The sequence below is a fragment of the Chrysemys picta genome, chromosome 15, assembly GCF_011386835.1.
Source record: "Chrysemys picta bellii isolate R12L10 chromosome 15, ASM1138683v2, whole genome shotgun sequence".
Classification (NCBI taxonomy): domain Eukaryota; kingdom Metazoa; phylum Chordata; order Testudines; family Emydidae; genus Chrysemys; species Chrysemys picta.
Window position 1 is genome coordinate 12,355,580 of NC_088805.1, and position 13,474 is coordinate 12,369,053.

Sequence of the window (13,474 nt, forward strand, 5' to 3'; positions counted from 1 at the left end):
ATTCTTCCATGGACCTTGCCACTGTCTCTTGGGGAAGTGGATTAACTACGCTGATAGGCAAAGTCCTCCCCTCACAGTAGTGAGTGTCTATACTGAAGTGCTACAGCAGCAGAGCTATTTAAGTAAATAGAAGAAGAATAATGTATCCACTTACTATAGGTTTCAGAGTAGCAGCCTCTCAGAGTTGGTAAGACAACTCCCACCTGTTCATGCTCTCTGTATGTGTGTATATATATATATATCGCCTCAATATATGTTTCACTCTATATGCATCCGAAGAAGTGGGCTGTAGTCCACGAAAGCTTATGCTCTAATAAATTTGTTAGTTTCTAAGGTGCCACAAGTACTCCTGTTCTTTCCACTTACTATAGGAAATGGAGCCCCAACAGAATACTAAAAACTGTACAGTATCTATATTTGAAGGTGATAAATGGGCATATTTTGGGAGTGGGCAGAGAATAAGCACACACCTTTTTAACTACACTGTAATGAATGTAACAGCTTCTTGGAAGCATGAAGTGGGATAACAATCCACTGCTGGTCTGCCCTGACTGCAGTGAGCTTCAGGGATGGACAAGACATATATTTGGGTTGATATTTATTCATTTTAATTTTTATTTCTGCAAATGAACAATGTGGTAGCTAACATTTCTGCAGGCAAGACCAGCATCTGCAGCACTTCTGTAATATTACCCATTAGAAGTAGTTTTTATGTACACCATTTACTGTCAGTTCTGTAAATATCTAATACTAGAAAATAAAATATAAATTAGTGCCACCACTTAGGCAGTATAATGTGACTGGCATATTCCCACTGACCCCATTATTGGAGGGTTATAATAGCTGGTAGGCAGGGTTTGCCGTGACCACCAGTTTCATTGAAATGGGGGGGGGGGGGGAGATATGTGAAAAATACACAGCTTATATTGAAGGGAGAACTCTGTGTTCTATTTCTCATACACAATGCCACTAATGCACAGGTAAAATCATGCACTGGAGAAAATACACAAGTGATGGCTGTACATAGAAACATTCTGCACACAGCAAAATTGTAAATAGGAGAAAAATCACACACATTTGTAAGGCAAGTATCAGAGGGGTAGCCGGGTTAGTCTGAATCTGTAAAAAGCAACAGAGGGTCCTGTGGCACCTTTAAGACTAACTGAAGTATTGGGAGCATAAGCTTTCGTGGGTAAGAACCTCACTTCTTCAGATGCAAGACTTGCTGTTTGTAAGGTAATGTATGATTGATTGCTGCTGGTATATAGTTAACACTGCTGTATGAGCTGAGATATTAGCCACCAGCTGAGGGGGTCCCTGGACACTGGCTAGTGGGGATTCTCTGGTGCTGAGTGGATTTTATGGCAGCCAGGCCCTTCCTTTCAAGGGGGTAGCAACAGCTACCTTCAGTGCTATAGCTATAGTGTGTATGCATGGCAGCAAGCCAGCCCCAGCACCGCCTCCTTTCCTCAGCTGCTCTGCACTACCCCCTCCCTGTCTCCCACCTCCACCTTTGCAGCAGTAAAATGCAGCACTCGTAGTGCGCATGCGTTTGCCCCAGTCGCGTCCGGGGTGGTTATTTATAGTAAGTGACGTCACCTAGAAATAGAACGCGGGGGAGCAGCGCCTCCTCCCCTCCCCTGCGGTCTCCTCAGCTCCGCCCCCTCCTTGCCCTCACAGGGCGCAGGCGCAGGGGGTGGCAACAGTGCGCGAGGCACAGAGCGGGTAGGGAGAGGCGCGACTCGCGAGCTGTACACGCTGGTGAGGGAACAGAGCGAGCGCGCGATCTTCACTCCGCCGCGGTCACTGAGGTACCTACCAACCCCTGCGACGCGCCAACGGCTGCCGGAAAGCCCGACGGTCACTGAGCGCAAGGCGCCAACGGCCGCGGAGGGAGCGCGTTCGCGCGCCAGGTAACCCGTGAAGCGCAAACTCTCCGCTTAGTCCCCGCGTGAGAGGGGTGCCGCTGAGTGCCCAGCCCGGCAGTCACAACGGAAGCGGCCATGGGGGACCGAGAGCAGCTGCTGCAGCGTGCCCGCCTGGCCGAGCAGGCGGAACGATACGACGACATGGCCTCAGCCATGAAGGCGGTGAGTAGGGAGAAAGGTGTTGGCTGCGGGTCCCACGCGGAGGGAAAGCGGGAAGCTGGGCAAAGGCGGGGTTGGGCCCCGGCGGGGCGGGGGGGGATGCGGCCGGTCTCCGGGTCCCACCTGAGGGAGGCAGGGGGCAGTGGAGCCCCGTACCACGGCCCACTCGCTGCGGTGTCTCCTCAAGAATCATGGGTGGCGCCTCGTAACTCGGCGCGGGGAGCCTGGGATTTCTTTCGGCCAGGCTGGGAGTGGAGGGGGCTGGTCCATTGTCAGCGGACGGAGCCAGATTCCCCACCGCTGCAGCGGGGTGTCCAGCCCTTCCGCCCTCCAGCAGCAGTGTGTGAGCCCCCCCCTTCCCCCCCGGTGCGCTCTTGGCCCTTCCTCACGGAGGGTGTGTACTTGGTGCCCCTCTCCTTTCCTTCTCAGCGGTGAGTGGCCGGGGCAGCGGCTGGAATAATGCTCTTGTCCTTTCTTTGCCCGGGGGAACTTCCTCTTCCCCATCGATCCTGCCCCGCCCCTGTCTGACGCCGGCCCAGCCCCCTCATCCTCCGGGGTGGGCCGGAGATGCTGGGTTTGACCTTAGAGCGTTGGTTTAGCGCGTCCAGGTAACCTGGGACCAGTCCTAAAGCTGTAGGCGCGGGCTGAGGGTGCTGTATGTGTGGCCTGGTCAGTCTCTGTGCTTAGAAGTGGGTCTGGAGAAGCCTAACATGGCAAGAGGACCCTTTCCTTTCTAGATGTTTCTATGGCATCAAGAAGGCTTAAGCGGAGGAGGCCTTACCCACCAACCTGGGGAGTTTTCATTCAAAGATCGTGTAATAGCTGCATCCGGGAACATAAACACTCACAGCACAAGCTCCTTCAAGACATGCCTTTCTTCTACTGCGTTGAGAAAAAGAATTTGCTTGTTATATTGCCTACAATCTGTACATAATTTTGAATACTTAAATGTATTCAAATAATATTTAAAGGTAGATTAAACCTGCTCCTTTAAAACGAAGCATTTAACAGTAACTTGTACTGAACAGGTAATAAATTAGCAAACCAAATTTCTCATGTCTAAATTATATGTGAGATCCAGTGAAGTGTTTTAGCTTTTTAAAATTAAATATTGAGTTAACATTCAAGATCCTTCCAGAACATGTCTTCTCTACCTAATTCTTATTTATGATCATATTAATTTGTATTGTGTTAGCACCCATTAGATGCCCAGCCAATTCATAGCCCTCTTGTGCGGTGGTGCTGTCTAAATAGACAGTCCCTGCCCCAAAGAACTGGGCTTCATGTGGAGTTCATATTATAACAAAATCAATCCATCCAAGATCCAAAATGTTATAATACATCAGTTTATATCACATGCCTTAAAATAAAAATTAAAAAACCTCTCATTCTGTTTGGTACTGTTTTTTATGGTCTGCTTTGTATGTAGTCTCGTACAGCACAACCTGTTATATGGCTAATAGAATTCTTACACAAAAGTACTCTTGGATATGTCTGTAACAGAGCTATTATGTTTGAAGTGAGCAATTAGCAAATCTAGTAGTGCCCTTAATATACTTTAAGTGGGAATGATTCTACCCTTAGAAAAACCTTTCATTGCTCATTCTAAAAAATACTTACTTGGGTAAGCCTATATACAGATTTTAGTGAAGTCTATTGGTGATCCAGGAAATACTTTGTAAAATTGGGATACATTTAGGAATATAAAAATGACAGCTGAAATATTTTTACTATTTAAAATTTCCTATTCAAATATTGGAATGCATGAAATTAGAAAACAAAAGCAGTAGAGCTACCATCTTTCAGGAAATGTTGCAGATAATTAGGGTTTGTCTAATAGACCATTTTTAAATTTAAAAATATTTTGCTATTTTTTTATCATTCCATCTTCCTTCAAAATCATTTGCCTTTGCTTACCGTATTTCCTTTACCCTCCAATAATGCATATGACAATGCAGTTCCTCTAGGGCTGCAATGTCAGTATTTGGCTCAATGCACTGAATTTTGACTAATTGCTTCTTTAATGTATACCTCACATAAACTATTATAAACATACCCAAAATTGAAGTTAAAATGTTTCCACCTATTACAAATGATGAAAACTGTAGTTATTCCTTGAATACAAAAATAGTTAACTCCAGTTTCTCCAAATATATTTTTAATAAAATGTTGGTTAGCTGGATACTTTTTTGCAGGTTTTCATTCTAAAACATGATGCAACTTCTAGAACATCCTTGTACATTTTGGGAAAGAGTGGGAGCTTACACTTTTATACGAAAGGCAATGTGTTATGTGGGCTCTTACAATTACACACAACTAGTGTTTCCTCTAATTTCAGTACATATAACCTAAACAAAAAGCTTCTATCATTTAAAGTAGCCCTACCCCCGTAAAAAAACTAATTTACAGAGGGAAATATTTGCTATCTGACAATTACACACACAAATGTAAACTGATGTGTGAATAGTCTTAAACTAAGACATTTATTGATACGAGGGTGCAAAAACACTTGTGTATAGTGGGAGAAATGCATCCCACATTTTCTCCCAAATAGACTAAAGACTTTAGCAGTATGTTTCAAGTTAATGGTCGTTTTATAAAAAGCTAGTTGATGTAGAAATTCTAATAATTTAAACCTTATAGGAAATACTGTATATTTGTTAAAGTAATAGTACAATCATTAACTGCTGTTGAGTTTTTCTTCTTGGCTGAATGCCAGCCTTTTCCCACCTACCATGATGAGTAGCAGGAGAGGAAGATAAGACTGCGGTGTGACATACAGTGAGTTTGGTTTCTTTCAGAACCCTAAAGTTCCCGCCAGTCAAATGTACCTCTGTAAAATGGCATTTTGCCAAGGGGTGTGGTACATTCATTTAATTAAACCCTTCTCTAGGGCTCCAGCAAACTAACATTACTTCTTGTGCTGGACTTGCGTATTGATGTTTTTAATTATTATACAGAGAACAGGAACAGGCCATAGCTGTGAAAAAACAGATATACTAAAAGCATATTTTTATTTACTTTAAGTATGGCACTTCACATGTTTGTGATGTTTGAACAATTATGTGAAGAAGCAATATTGCATTAAATGCTACTTGGTTCAAATGAATTTCAGAAATGGTATGAAATATTGACTAATAGCAAAAAGGAGTTAAGCTATTCTGCTATATACACCATGAGCTGTAGAACTGAAAATATATGAATTCCTGTGCATTTTGCTCAGATTTTGATTAGTGTGTATTGCTATTTAATGTAGCAACATAGTGACCATATCTAATAACTTACTCATTTCAAATTAGTGTAAGTAGAACTGAATTATTAATTTGAGAGGAAGTAATCTTGAGTAATACTTGTGTGATATGTGGAGTACTGAACTCCTTGCCAAGGCTCACTGCAGAAGGAAAGAAAATATATAACATTAATGAATATGGTATGCACACCATTTTCAGTTATATTATTTTTATTTCTTTATATGTATAATAGGGCTCTAACTTAATTTTTAGGGAGCTGTTGAAATTTCCTTTTTCATATAAGGTGTTAAAGAATTTTGACAGATTTGCACTTTCAGTATTACATCGTCTGGCTCTTTTCTCTTTCCAGTGATTGTCCCTTTTTGGTAGTACTGTGTGTGTGGAGAAGCAGGGATGCTTTTGATCTAAGTGCTACCCCTGCCTGCTACAAGACTGTCTAGTGCTTTGTGCTGGTTTGATACTAAGGGTATGTTTTCAATACAGAATTAACTCATGAGGTTGGCTTCCAAGTTAGCCTTGCCCAGATGTGAGCAGTCACACTGCAAAGCCATACCCAGGTTACTGTGTTCTCACTGATGCTGCCTGTCACCTGTGTTTCTCTAGGACTTTTGGGGTCATATGATATGACTCGTAGCCCATGTTCTTTATGGTATGGTAAACTGAGCCTCTCTGAATCTTTCTGAGTTCATTGTGGGAGAACTTGGGTGCCCAGTTAGTCAGACCTGGGGAGAAGGGTGTCAAATTGTAGGAAGATATTAGAGAACTGTCAGTACTCATGATTTAGTCGACGTCAGCACTGCACAGTGGGGCAGTTACCAGCCTGAGTTAAATCGGCACCTGTACTTAAATCTATACTCCCAGACAGGCCAGCTGGGGGGAGTGTGTTAGAATTTTATTGTTTTGCATTTTTCTGAGTTAAAATAACTCCATTAAGTAACTTGTTTTTTGTAAATGAGGTATAACTACTATCTATCTGAGGCTAATCTTATTGGGGACCATAAAGTCTTATTCCTTTTGTTATTGTTCTAATAAACTAGTGCTTGAAAATATTTGACCATTTTTGACATTATCTGACCAAGGTTGACTGGGCAATTGACCATTTAATTTTGGATTGGTCAAATTTCCAATCTTATGTGGATGGGAGGGGGGTTAAGGGCAACACCTGAATAAGAGCCTGAGTTAACTGCATGAAGACACACCCCCAGTGGCTCTTTTTCATATTCCTAGCACTGTTGTGGCTTGTACCATAGTAATGTGAGAGCATGCTTTTTGTTGACCATCAGGTAATAGGTAAAGTTTACCAACTGCCAAGCCCAAGAGCCCTCCACCTCCAGCAAGTGATGGATATAGGGGAAGAGAAGCTGCCTTCTGTCCTTCAAGCCAATGTTTTTCAACCATGTGTGGGAGATGGTGGGGTTGAGAAGCTGTCTGCATTGCCATGGACCTCTTCATTACATCAAAATGTGTATCATCCATCACCAACGGAAATTTATTCCTGCAGTGGGTAAAGCAGGAGGTGACTCCTTGACAGCCACCTGCCTTCCATTTCTTCTCCTGCAGTATACCCTAATGCAGTTGGCCACTGAAGAAGCTTAAATGTGCAGGCCTGCAACACCCTGCTTCTCTCACTGAAGCAAACTACAGGAGTAATGTGATTTGGAACCTTGAGACTCCTGTTAGATACCCACCCATCCAAAGTGCTGTCCATTCATTTAGAAGGCTACCTGCAAGAGTGAGTGAACAATAAAATAGTGTAAAAAACCCCTTCCAAAAACACAAATGAGAAGAAAACTGGGCAGGGAAAAAAAAATGGACAGAAAAAAGTGATGTTCTGGGACATAGGGCAAGGATTACATTAGAAAGGAGGGGTACCCATCAGTTGATCACGGGAAGGCAGGGAGTGCTTCTTCAGAAAGTGTAGAGCAGTGTTTCTCAAGGACTGCTTCATAGACTAGTGCCAGTCCCTGAGATTTCCCTTACATAGTTTAGGAAGGCAGCAAACTGGTCCCTGGAATCAAAAAGATTGAGAAACACTGTAGAGCACTCCTGCCATGAGCAGAACAAGAGCAGTGCTGAAATAACAGTACACTGAATAGCCTCCTCCTAGCATGAGCTGCTGCTGAGTTGCAGATCTTGAGCCCCTTTTCCTCAGTTGTACAACTGACAGGCCAAAGAGCTGAGGTTACAGTGGAGTTTTACTCCACCCAGGCAGCCCTTGATGAAAAACAGGTCTTTCCAAAACAGTTGAGATTTAACAGTGTATAGTCACTATAATTCTCACTGAGTTTAAGGCGCTGTATGTACCACATACTGTATTGTAGTCACAATTGTGTACAGAGGTGAATGTGCCACTGCCTATTTTTGAAGGTAATCATGTCAATGTCAGTTTCTACATGAAACTAATCTGATTATAACCCTGTGGTGAGGGGGTGTGGGGAGCAGGGAACACATAGATTTGGGAATGGTGTGGGTTTGTTGTTTTCTCTTGTATGGATTCCTCATCTAAAAAATATTTTCAGAATATGATTCCAGGTTGAAGATTCATGGTGATGCATAGATAGCTTCAGCATACAGCCTACAAAATTCCATACCTCTCATGTCTGATAAAGGCAAATGGGAAGTGGTGTTGGGACCACTACTGGGTGAGATAGTTAAAGGTACCCTGCAAAAAAATGGAAACTTCTTTTTTGTACTTTTTTTGTTTCTTTGATGTATAAAGACAGCCTGAAAGCTCTCATTCTCTCTCACACACTCTGCAGGTTTCAGATGTATTTTGAAAGTTCTCTCTTCCCTTAATTAAAGGAATTGGTGCTGAATCCTTGATAGTGATCTCTAAGTACAATATTTGAGAGAAAACAGATGTTAAGTTTTGAACTAAGAATAAAAATAACTGAGTTAATCAGGTTTCACTTCCTTGATACTTGCAATCTTAAAATCCTATTTCTTGTTCCACCATCTGTAGTCTTCCAAGGGCAGAAAACGTCTAACATTTTAAAAAGGAAAAAAAGGGTCAGAATGAATCTTTTAATAAAAACACCTTCCCTTTCAGGCTACCTTAATAAATCATAAAGCAGCAAAAAAGTACCCACAACGATTTTTAGGGTTTTATCACCTTTTTAATATCTTTTTTACAAGAAGACAAGGTATTTGCTTCCTTCAACTTGAATGCTAATTATCCTTCATGACCCTGGCTTTGCACTCACTGTGGGAATTGCATGTTTTGCCACATGACTTCCCCAGTATGGATTTGCAAAGGGACTGTATCTATAGAACAGCTGTGTGGAAAGCAAGCCCTATTTGTCATACTATTTTTGGAATGTTAAAGTTACCAAGCTGTTCTTGGATTTCCTTTAATAGGAAAAAAATTCTTGAAAGGTATGTATGGCAGAACAAAATCTTCTGATTTCCTCTGAAACCCCTCACTTAATCTGGCATTGGAGTATGATACAAAGACACTGCTGGTCTCCTTGCTTAGTAGCATTATAGCGATGGATATGAATTGGATGTCCATACTGCTGCTTCTGTATCTTTCAGCAGCCTCTGTTCCAGTTGACCTGCTTGCAGAAATGACTTAAGAGATCTCCGGAGTGTGGTGTTGAGGAAACTTCTTATTTGCCTTGAGCTTGCTGCTTATGTGGTATACCACTGGATTCTGTTCTCAGTTCTTCCTGGTCAGTACATAATAGGCCACTAGGAGAAATAGTAAGACTGTTTGAGCTATGTAGCCATATGTGCTGGTGAAACCCAGTTCTGTCTTTTAATCAAATCCATTAGGTGCCTATCTGTGATAGGATCCTGGATAATGTGGTTTTTTTGTTTGTTTTTGTTTTCCTCACAGGTGCCTCTGGTAAGGAAGGTGCAACCTTCCTCTTGTGTAATACATGCTCCATTTAGCCTCATGCCTGTGACTTGTTTGTGCTCCTAAACACCTTTTTGGAGCTTCAGGTGATGCAGAATCTAGTGGCTCACTAACTGGTGCTTCTTGTGTGGAGCATGTTAGACCTGTGTTCTGGAAGTTTCACAGCCTACTATTTTTCTTGTAGGTATAATAAATTGTGTTCATTTTGATCTATAAAACCATGTGTGGTTTGGATCCTGGCTGTTGTGTAGACTGATGCTTTATGTGCAAATTAAGATCCGCTGAGACACTTAATTCAGTTTTAAAGATTGTTAGTTGTCAGGGGTTTGGAGGAAGGTGTTCTCAGTTGAGGTCTTTTGATGCTACGAGCTTTCCTGTGTTGGTCTGATCATCAGTCTGACTTTTACACCAGTCCCCTAAGTATTCTAGTTACTCATCCTTTTGCTTAAGGGAGGGTATGTACATAACTTGAGTTTCTGTTGTGATTGGAGAGGGAGAGTTCAGTTATTTTTTTTGTCAAATGGCTTTGTAATTAATATGTACTAATTTGCTGTCCAGTATCCACGTGTTATAATGCACTTTATTTTCAACTTTCACATTTTAAAAATTTTCATTATGCACACAGTTGTGGGGAATTAGGGATGCTTAAGTTTGAAGTAGAAAGAAAGGGCTTGGAAAGTAGAGAGAAACTTAGCGGGAGGGAGAGATAAAGGCAGGAGCATGAGAAGCATGGGCATGGAAAGAAGTTGGACAGCTGATGGGTTACGTTAGCTTTAAGAAATATGCTATAGATACAATGAACTGAGGCTAAAGATGGTGTATAGTTTCTCTAAATAGCAAGGATGACAAATAGTTTGCTTTGATTATCATTCAAATTGTCTCTTTAAATGAAGATGTCATCACAGAGGACTATAGCTGGTTCTTGGGAACCTAGCTTTCCATGGGTTGCTTTGGAAAATGCTGCTCCCTATCATACTCTTAGATTTTGAGTCACTGAGCTGTAGAAGCAGTGCATTATGGAGGAATGGGTAGCAAGCAAATACTAAAGAAGTTAATTACTGTCTCTACAGAGGTTCTCATGGCAATAATGGTTGCACCACATTTAGAATTCTAATTCTTCATTAAGATGAACTATTTTATATCTGAAAAATTAGACACCATTCTTGAATAGTTTATGGGTTACTGCAGTACTCTAGAAATAGAAGTTATCCTCTTGAATTTGGCGAGGAGAAATTTAAATGTCTGATTTCATTATTTGTAGTATGCCTGTGTATTGCAGTGTAAATATACAAATTTCTTTTAATAGTTATGAAATCATTTTGGCTTCATCTTATTGGCAATGGGAAACAACGATTTCCTTTGCCACATTATTTTTTTTTCCACAGTTGTCACACATTTTTAATATGGTGTTGCTAATGAAGTATGCTTAGTATTGTAGACTCAGATAAGTCAAAGCACTTGCATTCACCAAGAATCACCCCCAACTTAAAACCTCCAATTGTTTGCTAAAATAGAACTTATCCTAATCTATAGTCTAGAAACTTTCTTCACAAACTATAGTAGAGTGCAATGAATCAAATTATTATAAATATGCGATATTTAAAAATATTACTGAATCTTCATGAGTCTGTATAAAAGTTGTAACAATTCATTATGTAATTATTGCAATATGTGTTTTTACCTTACTCCCAAGGAATATTCCTCTATCTTTTGAACCTTCCAATCTACTCCATTTTATATAATTTCTTCCCTTGCCCAGCTTTGAAATCCTGGGTTGCAACCACCATTTTAGCTGAAAACAGGAGAAATTTTAATCGGATTGTGTGAATTACAGTCCCAAAGGTGCAGTGAAGGACGTGTTGTGGAGCAGTACAACCCAGTTCTCCTCCAGTGACTGAGCATACTGTCTCTTCAGCATGCACCTTGGACCCCACAGTAGGGTTGAATATGGAGAGGAACTGAAGTGTCTGGCACTGCCCTGTACTGCCACTAGGCTATTGGGCAGTATAACACATTTGAATTCAATAGGAAAAGTGTGTAGTGTATTTGCCTTTTTGGAAAGACTTTCCAAATCAGTTGTCTTCCTCTGAATACTTCTGCATCTTGCCAGTTAGATGCACACTGTTCAGTGGCTGTTCGTAAGTCTCCTTGGTGAGACTTAAAAGTGTAGTATAAATATTTACAAATACCTTAGGAAGATGGCATGGTAAAATTTAAAGTGAAATATGAATTTTCTTAAAGGAATTGACTTGCACTCAGGTCTTCAATTTCGGTTAAAGTGAACAAGAACGTCATCCTGTCTAGAAGGAATTTTTTCCCCTTGCAGTTTCTAAGTTGGTATGATGGAAATATTGAATGATGATTGCATTCTCTTCTTCCTCAAAGCCAAGCTATTTTAAGTTGATCTTTTTGTGTATATTTGCAGGTGACTGAGCTGAATGAGCCCCTCTCCAATGAAGATAGAAACCTGCTGTCTGTAGCCTACAAGAATGTTGTTGGGGCTAGACGATCTTCCTGGCGAGTCATCAGCAGCATAGAGCAGAAAACTATGGCGGATGGGAATGAGAAGAAGCTGGAAAAAGTTAAAGCATACAGGGAGAAGATCGAAAAAGAGCTGGAGACAGTCTGCAATGATGTTTTGGCCCTCTTAGATAAGTTCTTGATCAAGAACTGCAATGACTTCCAGTATGAGAGCAAAGTCTTTTATCTGAAAATGAAAGGAGATTACTACCGCTATTTGGCAGAAGTTGCTGCTGGTGAGAAGAAGAACAGTGTTGTGGAAGCTTCAGAGGCTGCCTATAAAGAGGCTTTTGAAATCAGCAAAGAGCACATGCAGCCCACTCACCCGATAAGGCTTGGGTTGGCACTCAACTTCTCAGTGTTCTACTATGAAATCCAGAATGCACCTGAGCAGGCCTGCCTGTTAGCCAAACAAGCCTTTGATGATGCCATAGCTGAGCTGGACACACTAAATGAGGATTCCTACAAGGACTCCACACTTATCATGCAGTTACTTCGAGACAACCTCACTCTCTGGACAAGTGACCAGCAGGATGAGGAAGCAGGAGAGGGCAATAACTAAAGAGCTTTCATCCCAGCCCTTCATCATCCACTCCACCATCCCCATTAGAACCATCCCACAATATTTCCTTGCCACAGTCTCACTAAATATCTAGTGCTAAGCATATCTGTATTGTCGGCACAGCTGTTCAGATCTGCAGTCCACTTTATCAGGAGGCAGTTTTGGATAAGTCTTCATGAGCATTGCTGGATTGATTGATTGATCTGCCCTGTTTATCATAGTTGCACTTGAATGGTGCAGAAAGATGCATATTAAAGAGGCATTTTAGTTTGCCTATTGATTATCAAGTATGGGCAAGAATAATGGAAAGTAAATTAATCAGAAGTCTAATCTTAAATTTTCCATTTGAAACAAGCTGATAATGTTTTGTTGAGCAGTACATCTTGTGCATGCAAAGCAAATTAGCCACCCCGAAAACTTTTTCAACCGATGAAAACAGTTAAAAAGCTGATGTGAAGTGACAACTTAATTCTATTTATCAGTTTACAAACTGTTCAGAATGTGAGGTTTTGGTAGCAATTTGTTTTTTGCCTCTTTAACTTATGATGTGCACAGACTTTCATTTAATGCAATGGCATCTACTTAAAAGTTTTGATACTTGTAACCTTTTTTGCAGTTGTTTTGAAAAATCATGAATTTATTTTTTGTAAACTCTTTGGCTGTTTAGTTGTCTGTGTATTCTGACAGCGCCATGTCAGTGTTAGCCCATGTTAAGATGGATGACTCTCTGAGATGCCAGACTTCTAAATTTAATGTTTTGGAATTAAATGAATAAAATAAAATGCTGCTTCGGAAATATTATCTCTACATGAGCTGTCCTGTCATCTTTTCATAAGAATGGAGATTTACAGAGATGTCCAGCCTGCAAATACAGTCCTAAATACATTGAAGGGAATGTAGCAATCCAAACTAAATACGTAACATTGCTCACCTATATCCCAGTGGGGCTGCCAATTGCATATTCAGTGCAGTAACTTGCTAGTTCAGCTGTAATTCAAGCCTGCCGGTCAATGTTTACAAGATTCTAAAGAGTATTGCTTGTTGACATACTAATTAGGTAAGAAAATACTTGTATTTACTGCTTCTGTCCATGATGACTTGTAGATTTTTTTTTCCCCTTAGAAATTACAACCGAGTTGCTTATACCCATTAACGAATTTTGAATTGTTTCTTTAACTGAAACCATAGCATTATC

General features: G+C 41.0%; 1 protein-coding gene across 3 annotated transcripts; it reads left to right on the forward strand.

The window, feature by feature from the left end:
- The first annotated feature begins 1,587 nt into the window (after positions 1 to 1,587).
- On the forward strand, positions 1,588 to 13,086 carry YWHAH (tyrosine 3-monooxygenase/tryptophan 5-monooxygenase activation protein eta). 3 transcript variants are annotated; one of them, XM_065567913.1, is made up of 4 exons: positions 2,835 to 4,868; positions 6,622 to 7,070; positions 8,873 to 9,009; positions 11,623 to 13,086. In XM_065567913.1, the coding sequence occupies exons 3-4, from the start codon at positions 8,971 to 8,973 to the stop codon at positions 12,277 to 12,279; spliced, it is 696 nt and encodes a 231-aa protein (XP_065423985.1). In that variant the 5' UTR covers positions 2,835 to 4,868; positions 6,622 to 7,070; positions 8,873 to 8,970; the 3' UTR covers positions 12,280 to 13,086. The 3 variants fall into 3 exon arrangements, with proteins under 3 accessions (XP_005288677.1, XP_065423985.1, XP_065423986.1); XM_065567914.1 differs by lacking the exon at positions 6,622 to 7,070 and adding an exon at positions 5,688 to 5,804 and having other exon boundaries at positions 3,067 to 4,868; XM_005288620.5 differs by lacking the exons at positions 2,835 to 4,868; positions 6,622 to 7,070; positions 8,873 to 9,009 and adding an exon at positions 1,588 to 2,090.
- The last annotated feature ends 388 nt before the right edge of the window (positions 13,087 to 13,474 follow it).

Excerpts from the sequence above, each read along its gene's own strand:
- YWHAH (XM_005288620.5), top strand. The coding sequence starts at position 2,004 with ATGGGGGACCGAGAGCAGCTGCTGCAGCGTGCCCGCCTGGCCGAGCAG. Across the intron at positions 2,091-11,622 it reads TGGCCTCAGCCATGAAGGCG|GTGACTGAGCTGAATGAGCC; the intron begins GTGAGTAGGGAG and ends GTATATTTGCAG.